Source organism: Aedes aegypti, chromosome 2 (genome assembly GCF_002204515.2).
Source record: "Aedes aegypti strain LVP_AGWG chromosome 2, AaegL5.0 Primary Assembly, whole genome shotgun sequence".
NCBI classification, from domain to species: domain Eukaryota; kingdom Metazoa; phylum Arthropoda; class Insecta; order Diptera; family Culicidae; genus Aedes; species Aedes aegypti.
In genome coordinates, this window is record NC_035108.1 from 107,237,399 (window position 1) to 107,251,566 (window position 14,168).

The 14,168-nt window shown below is 36.9% G+C and overlaps 1 protein-coding gene across 3 annotated transcripts in view; it reads right to left on the reverse strand.

Moving 5' to 3' along the window:
• Positions 1–14,168, reverse strand: part of LOC5569422 (serine/threonine-protein phosphatase 4 regulatory subunit 1) — a 674,626-nt gene that overhangs the window by 30,625 nt on the left and 629,833 nt on the right. For all 3 annotated transcript variants that reach the window (XM_021841889.1, XM_021841888.1, XM_021841887.1), the window contains one exon: positions 11,774–11,929. In XM_021841889.1, the coding sequence (XP_021697581.1) occupies positions 11,774–11,929 (156 nt within the window). The remainder of the gene's footprint in view (positions 1–11,773; positions 11,930–14,168) is intronic.

Sequence of the window (14,168 nt, forward strand, 5' to 3'; positions counted from 1 at the left end):
GGATATTCTAATTATCATGAAGAGCGATTTTTAAGGATATACTAAATACGGCGTCCTATGAATCACTGTTCAACTCCCTACTCGTAGCTGCGAGAAACCGTTTCGCTCTTCAAAGCTGGCTGTGATATGAGATCGTTCAAGAGTAACTCATTTCACAACCACTTTGAGAGTGGAAACAGTTCCCATATTTCATCGGGTGTTGATTGGTGAAGTAGCTGGACGACGAAGGCGACTATAACGATCCAGGATCGAACTCGTCAAAATGGCTGTGATATGAATTTCGAGCGTAACAACACAGCACAACCATTTTTACGATCCGATCACGACTGGACACAGGTTCTGCTTTACGATGGCGGTTCTCGAACACTGATGGGAATTCCTGCTGGTATTGACCACCCGACTGAGCTCATTAAAATGGCTGTGATATGATGGGGGACACGCTTCGAAACGGTGCGAAACGCTACGCAAGACACATAGCCACAACCAATTGATGAGCTCAGTCAAGCACCGAATTTCGATGCGGAGTGGCTTTCGATTTCCGATTTCCGGGGGTGGGTAACACTCATTTCGAAGCATTCGTGAGTATGAGTGGTGCGTTGCTCATCAAAGCTGGCTGTGATAGGGGTTTCAAAGAGGTCGTACTAAAACAACCAAATTTGATGCCAACGCATGCCACTCAGCAGCGTGAGTTCCCGGATGGGAACCGGGCGATGTCGACGCCTACTACTTCGCGTGTTCTACACTACTTCACTGCACACTGCAACCAACAACCAAAGGACCAAAGCCAAAACCGGATGCTGTCGTTTCTACTTCCGGTACGTGTGTCACTACTAAGTGGCAGCCTCTCTCGTGTCCGCTCCGCTTTCGCGCAAAATTGTGTATTCATCAGCATGAAAGACAAGGTAGTGAGATCCCAGTGCAATAGGGTGAAACTATCTCACTACCCATGTCTTTCTTGCCGCCAAATACCGAGCCGTGGGTGGGGTGGGTAGGAGCGGAACATCGGCGGGAGAAAGCTACCCATCACAAAACTATCCAACATCACACCAAAGTGCTAAAACTGCAACGGGAACACACATACACACACTGTCTCTCTCTATCTGTTACACTATTGGAAGGATGGGGAGGCGTTTCACTCATCTAAGGTACACTATGAGGCAAAAATTTACTTTGGTTGAATTTGATCTAGATCCATAAAAAAATACAGTCAGCTGTACATAACTCGATATTGAAGGGACCATCGAATTAGGGAGGTATCGAGTTTTAGAACACCAAAACCGTCAAAATAAAGCTCGATTCACCTAAAATAATTTGCCAAAGACATCAAAGCTCTAGCATTCCCAAAGCGCTAGAGTTTTTGGCCAAACAAAGAAGATATCTGCCCCATAGTGCGGTACGGCACACTGTCTACCTTGAACTACACCTACAATACCACCAACAGCCTGGGTGGTCGTCAGTCGGTCATCATATCATCCCGTGTCTTGTCACAAATTTTGAAATCCAGCCAGCAGCCCTTCAACACTCTTTTCTTCATTTACTTCCGTGGGCCTCTCTTCATCATCAGTTGAGTTTGCTTGCAGTGGATCGTATGTCATTCATCATTATCATACGTCTCCGTGCGCGCGTCATACAAGCCAGCCGGCCGGCCTTTCGTCGCATCATCGCAAGGCCGAGGCTGTGCAACAAACGCGGAGGCTTCAGGAAGCCCGGTATCGTTTAATGACGGTGACAGCTAGTAGCAGTGGTTCTCAATCTTGGTGTGGAGTGTGGAGTGATCGGAGATCAAACTCTGCTCTGCAGAGAGTTTCTTTAGGAGCTCTAATCGACAATTTCTTATGAATTAATGAAAAGCTTACGTAACCGTATACATCACTTAGCTCTAGAATTTCAAATATTTTCCCTCGATGAATAAATTGAATTGCGTCAAAAACAAAGAAATTAAGAATTTTGCAATTAGGTGGCGCCAGGGAGCAAACTTTATGCATTCTTCTGTTTCATGATGATAAAATTCTTGAAAAATAATGCTAACAGAAAGTAATTGTATGATTTTCGGTCAATTAGAGTATGTTACCATATACTTTATCATCGTCCAAGGCAGGGCTGTCCAATATACGGCACACGGACCGCATCCAGACCTCATCCATCCATCCTTATTTTCAAAAACTTATATTAAAAATTTGAGCTCGATAATTGGTTAACATTTTTTATTTTAACTTAGTTTATTGATTATTCAAAATTTTAAATTTGAAAAATTCAATAAAAATTTAGATTATTTCGAGAGTTAATAAAGTGTCAAATAATTCTACACATAAATCTAATTTGAGAAAATCAATTAGTGGTTCATTATAAAAAAAAAGAATATCAGATTACCTTTGTTAGGATAAAAACAATATGTTAACCATGTCCAAGTAACCGAATAGCACTTTAGTTCGCCTTGCGTGCTAATATAGGGATTTAATTGAGTTGAGTACTCCTAAATGGCTTGGTTGACTTCCTTCAATATTCGATCAATGATGCCTGAAGAAAAGTAATTCATGAAAAGACTAAATTTGATACACACTTAGATTTTTTTCACGAGCTCGGCTGTGCGAATCTCGGTTTTGCAAATTTAACTGAGACTCAGCTAACAAATTGTCCGGTTGCTTAGCAATGAAACACGGTTTACTGATACTCGGCTTTTATTTCCTGAGATCCCAGAAAATTTGTTTGCCGACTACTCGGCTGTGCGGATCTCGGTTAAAATTAGCTGAGATTCGGCATTCTAAATTAAGTGTGTAACATTATTTCACTGAATCTAATCTTCTCACAAATTCCTAGAAATGAAGTTTACCAATTTCTGGCAGTGATTAATGCAGATTTTTTGGCAGGTTTCCAAAAAATAGACTACTTATCACAAAATCTTGGAAAGGGGTTCTCAAAGAATTGTTTGCACGACTTTCACGAATAACATGGTCAGGATTCTTACAGAATCTTCAAAAGGATTCCATAGACTTATAGCCAGGATTTTCATCGAATTCAATGAGAACATCTCAAACACTCTGCACAAGGTTACAATATAATCTTAGGTAAGTTTTCTATAGAATATTGGGTGAGATTTTGAAGGAATTCTAGGCACAATTCTTGTAAAATCGTGGACATGATTCTCACTCAATTCTGATCATTTTTTTTTTTGCATATGCTTGATCAGGATTTTCACACATTGATAGGATTTCAAATAATACTAGGTGGAGTATAATTGTTATAGAATCCTGGACATTATTCTAACTAGATCTAAGAAAAGGGTAGATTGTTCGAAATATCTTTGGCATTCTATGTTTTTCGATTTCTCCAAAAGAAGTTTGCATCATTTACTAACTTTTATCAGATGTCATGAAAATTCATTTAATAACATTGCCCCTCCGCATGCCAACGCAGGCCAAGTTTCAGAAATAACATTGAGCCGACGGGCCAATTTTTTATGCGAAAATTGAATTTTTAAAATGTTGCTGTTATAAGGTTTTTGACGTTTTGATGTTTACATATACACGACGAAACACGTGTCAAATCTACAAATTGAAATTGAAACTGCGAAAAGAAACCACGTGAGAGTTGTGGGTTCGATTCTTAGGCGGGAATTGCCTATAACTTGACCATTAGTTAACTGTGCAATTTAAATATTTGCTAAATCTGATGAAAGTCAGTCAGCGACAAAAGTTTCTTCTGATGATAACTGCAGGAAATGCTTGATTTGAAAAACATCCTTTCCCTGTCCTGGATTTTGTTTAGAGTCGTTCTCAGGATTACGTGACCGTCTTGTCAGAAAAGGTACTGACCGAAAGGCCGAATGAGTTGAAAACTAAGGCTTCTGCCTTCTTCCTTCAATAATGTGATGTGGATCGATTTGAGACGTTTTTTGAATTGTCCGTTAGATCAAAATTGCAGGGAGGGTTCTAGTTTAAGACTTGTTAAAATAAGAATCTGATGTCAGTGTTTGGATACGAGAAAAAAATATATCTGCCAAAAGTCACCGTAACAATAAAAATTGAAAAAAAAATAGTATATGTTTGAAAAAAAAAGATAGATTTTTAATCAATATGAGCAATTTTGATGCGAAACATTATTTTTGAAAACAACAGTACTAGAAAGAACAGCCATATTTATATAATAATCATCAATTGGAATGTAAGTAAATGCTACACCTTTGACTATAAACGTATAGCCACAGATATTATCTGTGGCATAGCTCTAACGAATAGCCATCTTCTTTTACTGTGATTTTAGGTATTATTTCAAAACCGCTATTGCAGCAACTCCTGAAAGAAAAGTCTTAAAACAAGGTCTGGAGATAATTTCAGTCTGGGGACGGGCCTTATGGAGTAGTTAGAACTCACGCCACTCACGTCGAAAACTTTGGATTGAATCTCATCCCCGAGACAGTCACTTATAATCTAAAAGTTGTACTAATGACCCATTCGGCCTAACGTAGTTCGGCCTGATAGCCAATTCGTCCAAAAAAACTTCGGATTAACGTAATTCGGTCCAATGTACTTCGACCTAATGACTAATGACGGCCTAGATTTTAATCCTGCTGAAAATGATGTGCTAATCTTGAAAGTTTTCTGTTTAAATCTGGCCTAAATGTTGACCCAAAATTTTGTAAAAAATTCGTTCATTTTTCGTAAGAACACTGTCCAGGATTCTGCGTTAACTTTTGCCAGGATTGTGATTATTCTCAGAATTCTGTGAGAACTGTGAGAACCATGTCAAGCGTAGAGCAATTTCAACAATTATTCAAATTCAAATAGGATTCTCAAAATACCAGGGAATCAAGTATTTTTGTACTTTGAAATTCAATGATTTTGAACTATTGATGAAATTCAATCTTCGTTAATAAATTGCTCAATTATCGAAAAACACAGTGTTCAATCTGCACCCGGATTATGATAAGATACTACAAATAGTTTTTCTGATTGATTTTGCATTCTCAAGAAATTCGATTGTTTAATCACTGTAATTATTTTCAAAATTTAGATGCTGTTAGATGTTGTTTTGTTTAAGTTTTTACTGGTTACCTAGGGTATTATCAAAGTCTTCCCAAAACTGGAAAATGATTTGACGAGCAAAGCCATAAGCTATCTTAAAAATAAGCATTTGCTTGGATGCACTCAAATATTGCTTAAAATATGTCTAATTTATTGAAATTTAGCTTCAAATTTGCCCCCATTTTTTTAAATCTTGTTTTAATTGTTGAAATTTATTGTCTCCTCATTTTTAAGATACTTCTTCTTCTTCTTCTTCTTGGCATTAACGTCCCCACTGGAAGAGAGCCGGCTACTCAGCGTAGTGTTCTAAGAGCACTATCACAGTTATTAACTGAGAGCTTTCTTTGCCAACGTTGCCATTTTCGCATACGTATATCGTGTGGTAGGTACGATGATACTCTATGCCCAGGGAAGTCAACCTGGTCAACGATGATACTCTATGCGACCGGGAATCGAACCCAGACACCTTCAGCATGGTTTTGCTTTGTAGCTGCGGACTCTAACCACTCGACTAAGGAAGGCCCCCTAAGATACTGATTTACACTTCAGTCGTCGCGCTGTTGTATTTTGTACAACACTGATGAAAAACCTCGCTTTTCGTTCACAACAGCAGCGTGGTGGTTTTGACGGTGGCAAACCGCGCGACGACTGGAAGGTTAAAGTTTAATTGAGTTTCAATACGAAATAGGTTTAATTTTTTTTTTTATTAAAAATACATAACAGGAATAAAATATAGCTCGGACTAAATTCCAATATTGCTTCTAAGAATACCTGTTAATATTTTATCGAAATAATCTACAAATTCCTAAAACTTATTCAGCGCCTTAAATTTATTTTCAAATTGCATGAATCTAATGTCAAACTGCATTATAATTACAAAATTTATTATAGAATTGCAGTATATTTACTTGTGGCAACATCTGGCTTAAATTTAATGAATTTAAAACCTAAATCATGCAAGTTTTGTAAATATTATACCAACATTATGTCAACTTGCAAATTGAACACATTAAAAAACTGTAAACTATAGTGCGAATCATTTTTTTTATCTTAAGCACTAAAATACTGCTATTTATGTAATCTAGGAATGCTAGATTCATTGCCGTTTAAAAAAAACACAGTTTCACTGAATTATAGACTGAAATTTCTCTGAATCTCTCAGAATCCTGTAAAAAAATCCCAGCAACTCGCACGCTGAATCCTTGGCAGGATTATAAAACAAAGTTTTCACAAAATCTTGAATAAGACTTTTTAAGAATTCTGGACACGACTTTCATGGATAACAATGGCAAGATTCTAACAGAATTACTCATGTAAGATTTGGCAGAACCTTAAGCGAATTTATAAAAAAATTAGAGCAGGTTTCTTTTGAAAAAAAATTTAGCATTCTCAAAGATTTTAAGTTTATATTTCGAGATGATTATTGAGTGAGATTTGGAAGAATCGTGCCTAGGACTCCTTGGCACGATTCTTGCAAAATTTTAGATTCTTCAAAATATTATGGACAAGATTATTATATATTTTTGAAAGGGATTCTCACAATATCCAATAGGTTACTTAGCAATTATCTGTTTTTTTTTGATTCTTCAAATGAAATTTACTTCACTTTCATTGATTTTTGTCATAATATATGAACTTTGTTTACTGACTTTTGTCAAATTTCATGCGAATATTTGTGCGTTTAAAAATGTGGCCCGCGACACAAAATTGTTTCTGCGATTTGGTACGCGGTTCAAAAAGGTCGGGCAGGCCTGGCTTAACCCTTTCTTACCCACGACTTTGATCTACTATTTCTATACGAAAAAAGGGTTCTTATAAAAAGTGCTTGCACAAACAATTTTGTTAATGCTCTATTTTTTTTTGAAATCAGTTTTCTTTCTTTTCAATAGTGATTTTATTGTTTATCAATAGTTTTACTTTTGAAACAGTTACTTGACTGATGAGTATGGAATCATAGCTCAGTTAGTATTGCATACCTATTCACGAAAAAAGGAAGCATTACACGAATAACCAATAAACTCAGATTGCTTAAAATTGGTAGCATTGGTGAGTAAACATATTAAATAATTCTGCATCTTAGTGACAATATTCTCCAATTACCGTGAACCTGAGTAGCTTTGATAAGGAACATACAAATCTCGATGTAATTCTCATTGATCACAACTTTGATAAAATTTGATAAACTTTAATAAAATCTCCCCTAACAATAATTACGAAATCATGTATTGTTTGACAAATGCTAACTAGAACATTAAGAGTCCTGTTTTAAAATTTAACAGAAATGCGTATAAATTTCGGTCAGAATCCTACCTAGAATTAAATTCGAATCATGTGAAGGATTTAGGTAAATTACGTCCCGAATTAAACGTGGGAAGGCGTTAGTGGGATCATGCTGTAGAATCTCTAAGAATCATATTCCATGATAATCATGTCTGGACTTCCTCGACAATCCTGCCCAAGATTTTGTGAGAAGTCTGTCAATTTTTAACGTTAATTCTACCAAGATTTCTTCAAAAATCACTTCCAGAACTGTGTAATATTTATGGCTAAAATTCTGCAAGAATGTGTTGGAAAATTTAGCCTTTTCAGTTTGTATGTCAGTTCGTATAGCAAATGTTGGAAAAAATCATAAGAGAGAAATTTCATTTTCATTTTGCAGCGTTTGGTGGGGCAATGAGAGCGCAAGTCAGTCCAAAGCCGGGGGAAGGGATAGGTAATGGCCGTAATAGTCTATGCGGACCACTTGAACACCATCGGAAAGGATAAGAAGGGTTGGGGTAGGGTATAGGGAATGGAGAAGACTTGACACAGTAATGCGATTAATGCTGCAAAATGTAAATGTGCTGAGAGCAATTAAATTTGAGTTTTGAAGTTAGATTTGACTTATTAAAATTCCAAATAGATCGGCCATTGTACAAGTAAGAAAGAATATGCTGATCGCTTTCCAGAAATTGTATAAACAACAAAATAATAACAATATGAGGGCTGCTGATGGCACAATGCGACGCTTTAGGAGATTTTGATACTGATTGAACATTACTATACAGAGCGCAATTCAATCGATGGTGATAACTTTACAAACTTTATCTGTTTTTGCACTGATTGACGATACTGATTCAAATAAAAATATTTTAAAAATATTTGATATTATTAGTTCATTTGTTTGTGTGATCTAAGTGTTAATAATGGAAAAACATACATACCCTTAATAATAATACTTCCCTGATCAGAAATATTATATTTTGAGCGCCCTTTTCGAAGCTATTCTATCCAGGTATCCATGTACTGCTTTCAATCCTGAAATTATTCTTATTGTGCATGCTCATGCGTTATATTAGTGATGCTCATAATCATGCAACAGATAAGAAGGAGAGAAAAAGAGAATATAGAAACAGTGATTAGTAATGAGTTAATTATGTAGTTTTGTTAGAATTATAAACAATTAAACAGTAGTAATGAATAGCTTTTAAAATGACTTTGCAGCATAGCTGAGCCTTTCGGATCGTAAGACCGATGTATAAAAATAATTTGTTTCGAAATTGTCCGCGTGGTCTTCTAGTGCCCCTATTAGATAAGAATCAATCATAGACGTACATACCGAATGCTCGCCATGACCCTATGACCAACATTTGTATATGTATAGCCTTAGCTGATGTGGCTTTTCTAATAGGTAGTTCTTTCACTCATTGATTGTCTTCAAAACCTTGTCAAGTATAGAAAATTGATTTTATTTCATTTATTACTATATTGAAGCTACATTGTACTTATCAAGTATTAGGTATTATTTTATGTTTTTATCACTATTGTTATTATCAAGGCCAAAATTCCCAGTGAGTGAAGAATTTTATAGTACTAGAACACCATAGAAGATCGCTAAACATTACCTAATCATCGAACGGCTTTTTGTTCTATTATTTTAGGTAGATGCTATTGATCTCCCTTTGCTCCTATCCGCAACCCGGTGCACGCGCCCTGTTGGTTTTCGAAAACCTCGTAGAAGATTACAAACCGTCAATGGCATTCCCAATTACTACCCCACATTGCACATTCAAGGGTCTAATTGTGCTCCTAACCCACCCTCAGTTCGTAATCTTCTCGCCAGTTTGAAATTATATTTTCCCGAAGTGAAAGTAATTTTGATGAGTGATAGCCTAGTGCAGCCCAACTGCATAGTACAGTAGTTTAACCAGAATTTTAGGTCAGAAGATAAAATCTAAATTTTGTAATAAAAAGGTTGCCATTGCTTTGAAATTCACCCAACATCTAATCAAAACTACTAACAACAGCGATCAATTATCAAAATTCATCGCTCCCTGGAAAATATAATCCCAAGCCCAGGGAAAAAAAAAATCATAAGAGAGAAATTGTTATTATAATACTAATAAGAAAAATCTTATTAATTAAAAACCTGAACCTCAAAAAAATCTCATGTTGAATCCCTTATTCTTACTCTAAAGGAAAGTGCTTGAAATATAGCTGCAATATATTAAAAAATAGGAGTCCAGATGTTGAATAATTTATAGTATCAAGTGTTCAAACTTCAATTTAGAAGTAGAATCTTCACCGAGCCAGACATGAGAAGTATAAGCATAAACAAAGACATGATTGACCACCCGCAGTTCATAGTTGCATCCTCAGTGTCGCAAGTATTGAAGTTCCCGTTCTTTGTACTGAGCAATACCGGCGCCGGCTGCGTCCGAATGCAGGTCAATTTGTGATGGGGAGGAAATATTCAAGGAAGCCGTTGTGTCCTCTGTACTTCCACGAGAAAGCACTGGGAGTTTGGAAAATGGGAAAGGGTAGAATTATAGGATTCGTGTTGGTAAGCGACAGGCTTGTTTATAAGGGCTCTATAGATCATCCAGTAATAATGCATAATTTTCACGGGTTACACAAACCCCAAATATAATAAAGTCAATGACGATGCCTCAATTGTCAAAGTAATGAATCTATCGTACAATATATCGACACCTTTGATGCCGAATCTTTCAAACATATTGCATTATGCTAATCATACAATATCAATCCAAAATGTCATCTATAAGTATTTAAAGAAAAAGAGCCAGCACTTGTATTGTCGGGCCATTCAAGCGTCGTGAATTATTTTGAGAAAAATAAATAAAAAATATTACGTGTTACATTCAATACTATGCAAAACTATATCTATATCCACTTTTTTATGAACAAATACATGAGCGTAGTATCCTATTTGCTGTCTCGATATGTGTCGATGTGAATATTTGACTCATTCGAACCAAAAACATGGAACGAGCTCACCAGTTGATATTTCATCCTCGACTGTCCAACAAGAAGCTCCAAACCAAACGCGAAAATGAAACGAAACATTTAATCCGGTAAGGGTTCATTCACATATTTCATAACGCTGAAAATGAACATTTTTGACACCCACTCACCCCCTCGTAATGCATTTTATACGAAAGCTCTACAAATTTTGTATGAGCCGTAACATCATGAGAACGTTACCTCCTAGAGCGTAATGAAATTTATGAATAAGCCCTAATATGAAAATCCAAACCGCTTGCTTGGACTCTCAATGGTCGTGTCTTCGAACCGCAAAGAGTTCGCACAAAATGAAGTCAAACGTTGACCAATCTTGTTTTGAAGCCAGGTAAATTAATTTCTACATGTTGACATTGATTTCTGGTTCATTCAATCGTTTTCGGATGTGTAATTTCAACAATATCATTAGGATAACACAAACAATGAGAACATTGCATACATTTAAGCGTTAGGATGATGTATGAATGTATGAATATCTAATTTGAAACACTAAATTGGACAGAAAACGCAAATATCATTTTCGCTGTTTGGAGGCGTTTTTAAAGCGTTGAAATATTAGCATTTTCATTGGATTGAATGAAAAGCTCCAAATATCATTTATTCAAACGAAAATAGTTGGGTTGAGGTATGTCATACTACATTCAACTCTCTATAAAACAATATTACAAATCTTGATATTGAGTTACAGCAATGATCCTTTAAACCGCAATTGAACTGATTTTGTTTTTATGACTCGATATCTACCTATCTCGATGGAGATAGGAGTTGATTATAGTAGTGTTTACACATGAATTCCTTTAGCTTTTGGCTCTGATAAAAATTGATAAATTTTGATAAAATCTTGTATAATTTTTAAATTTTATTACGTTTTCTGTAAATTTCGTAATTTTCGAAATTTTGAATGTTGTATATGTTTAAATCGATTCAGTTCTTCATCACACTTAGATTGAGAAACACTGCTCTGAATCCTACAGACATCCCACACTACGCGAATATTTTTTCTCACCACTGTACTGGCACCGTCCATGGAAAGGCAATTTACTTCGTAAGTTGTCCGCAGAACCGGAAGGGAATTTCTTCCCTTCTTCTTCGTTTTCACTTCCCTTTTCCTCGCACACACAAAATGCACACTGCAACTCTCACCGGTACGGATATTAATGACATTTTAATTTCATCACATCTCGTGGATTGACGACGCCGATCATTTTTTCCCTTCAGTGACATCCAAGAATCTTGAGTGAAAACTTAATTCTTAATTATTGAAAAAAAAACACCGATAATTAGGCTTATTTTTCGGAGCCTGCACCACGAACGGGACGACGCCGGAGAAAAATTGATAATTAACTACCAAACTACCACACTCCGATCTAACCTACCGTAATCGTCGAAGACGACGACCGCAAAAAAAGACAATCTTCGTATGATCATTTTTTTCTGGATACGATACTCACATGGATGAAGATGGCGTACAGCTCCTCGTCGAACGTTTCCAACGGTTTGCGGCTGAGCTTTTCCACCACCGGGCAAACCACTTCCTCCGTGGTGGCTTTGTCCAGGAAGCCCCTCTCGATCAGGAAACTCAGCGTCTCGAACGCTCCACAGCGGACCTGTGTGGGAAAAAGTAAGTGATTTTTTATTAGTAAATGTAAAATTCAACAGAGAAATTGTTCGATTTCTTGTTCGAATTTTTTTTACGACGATTAAGGTTTTATTACGGTTTTGATGAATATGATGATGATTTTGCATAGTAGCAACTTTTTTTTATTTTAATGGAACGAATGCTTACAGTACCTTAGAGAATAGAAAGCAAAAGTTTCAAACAAGCTTTTAAATAGTCTCGAAAAGAATCAAGAGTATGTTAAGTAAAGGAAGTAAAGGTAAAAGACATTTTTTTAGGTTTATGACAGCTTTATGCTAGTTTTTGTACCTATTGATTAGAAGAACAATGTTAAAATATTTTTCTATGAAGCAGTATAATAAATTTTCACTATCGAGTTCATAATTCTACTAGTTCTTTGTGATATTTTTTGGCTTTAGGCAATTGGCGGCTTAAATAGCTTTTCGAAGCTAAATGCTCCTTATAATTGATTTTGACTGAAAACGACTAGTACCAATCCTTTTTTTAAATTCTACAGGTGCCAGTGGAACAAGTTCAGTGACATACAACGGCGCCTGCTGACTGTACCGTTCTACAAAACCTACATATACACAGCGGACCACGTTTGTCCACTAGTTTTCACTTGTTGAATTGTTTGCATTCTATTCGGCTCGTGTCACGTCCGTGCGTTCGTATGTCTCTGTGTGTCGGTGACCCGATATAGCATAGCATAGCATAGCATAGCATAGACTGACTGTACATGTCAATGGTTGCTACTCCGTGATTGATCGGAACTGGTAAGAATTGCACTACGATCCAAATGAATAAGGGATGGGAGTTTCCGCTTACTCTCGAAGTGCAATTTTAGCAGATCTAATATTATTGATCAATAACGGCGCCGGCCAAGTCCTTACAGTCAGTTGGGATGGGGAAGGAATGTTAGGGTGTAATGATTGTTGCTTCTAGAGACCGAGAATACCTCTGCATCTCCACAATCACCACGGGAAGGGTGTTTATTAGTGAGGGAGGAAAAGATCTGGGAGTCACCTCTGGTCGGTGATGCGATCCATGGACAAGGGGGAAGAATACGACTTGTATTTAAAGCTAGTTTTGTATTTTTGTCTCGAGAAGTTTTTGGAAAAATACGTCAACATCTATAATGTCGAACAATTCAAAAGACGTTTTTATTAATGACGAAAACTGAAAATTACATGTTTATATTTGAACTTATATGAAACAGGAATAATGCCGACACTTGTAGTGACGAACCATACATAGTTTGTTTGAAAATTACATATGAGTATTACTGTGCATTTTGTCTCGATATGGTAGAAGTTTTAGAAAATACGTCAACATTCACAATGTCGAACAATTCAAAAGATTTTTTTAATAAATAATTTTTAATAATGTCAAAAAGAGAAAAATATATGTATATTTAAATTGTATAAGAAAAAAGCATAATGCCGACACATATAGTGACGAACCATACAAAGTTTGTTTCAATATTACATAAAAGTTACGCTTTCAAGAAAATATGTGTTATCATAAGCATGAAACGAACTCACCAGTTGGTAATCCATTCTCGACTGAACACAAAACTGACACTGACAGCAAAACTTCTTGGCGTCCCGAAAATAAACCGTCTTGCTTGGGCCTTCCCAAATACGTACCCAGCAAGACGCTCCAAAACAGGTGAAAAAAAAAAAATCTCCGGCGACGAAAACACGCGCGAATCCGTCAGCAAAATCAATCGGACGACGCAAAACCGAACTGTCCTGCTTGGGCTTCACGAAGCACTACCCAGCAAGACGCTCCAAAACAGGGGGAAAAAACTCTCCGGCAACGAAAACGCGCGAATCCGTCAGCAAAATCAATCGGACGACGCAAAACCGAACTGTCCTGCTTGGGCTTCACGAAGCACTACCCAGCAAGACGCTCCAAAACAGGGGAAAAAAAATTCTCCGGCAACAAAAACGCGCGAATCCGTCACCAAAATCAATCGGACGACGCAAAACCGAACTGTCCCGCTTGGGCTTCACGAAGCACTACCCAGCAAGACGCTCCAAAACAGGGGGAAAAAAATTCTCCGGCAACAAAAACGCGCGAATCCGTCACCAAAATCAATCGGACGACGCAAAACCGAACTGTCCTGCTTGGGCTTCACGAAGCACTACCCAGCAAGACGCTCCAAAACAGGGGGAAAAAAAAAATTCTCCGGCAACAAAAACGCGCGAATCCGTCAGCAAAAT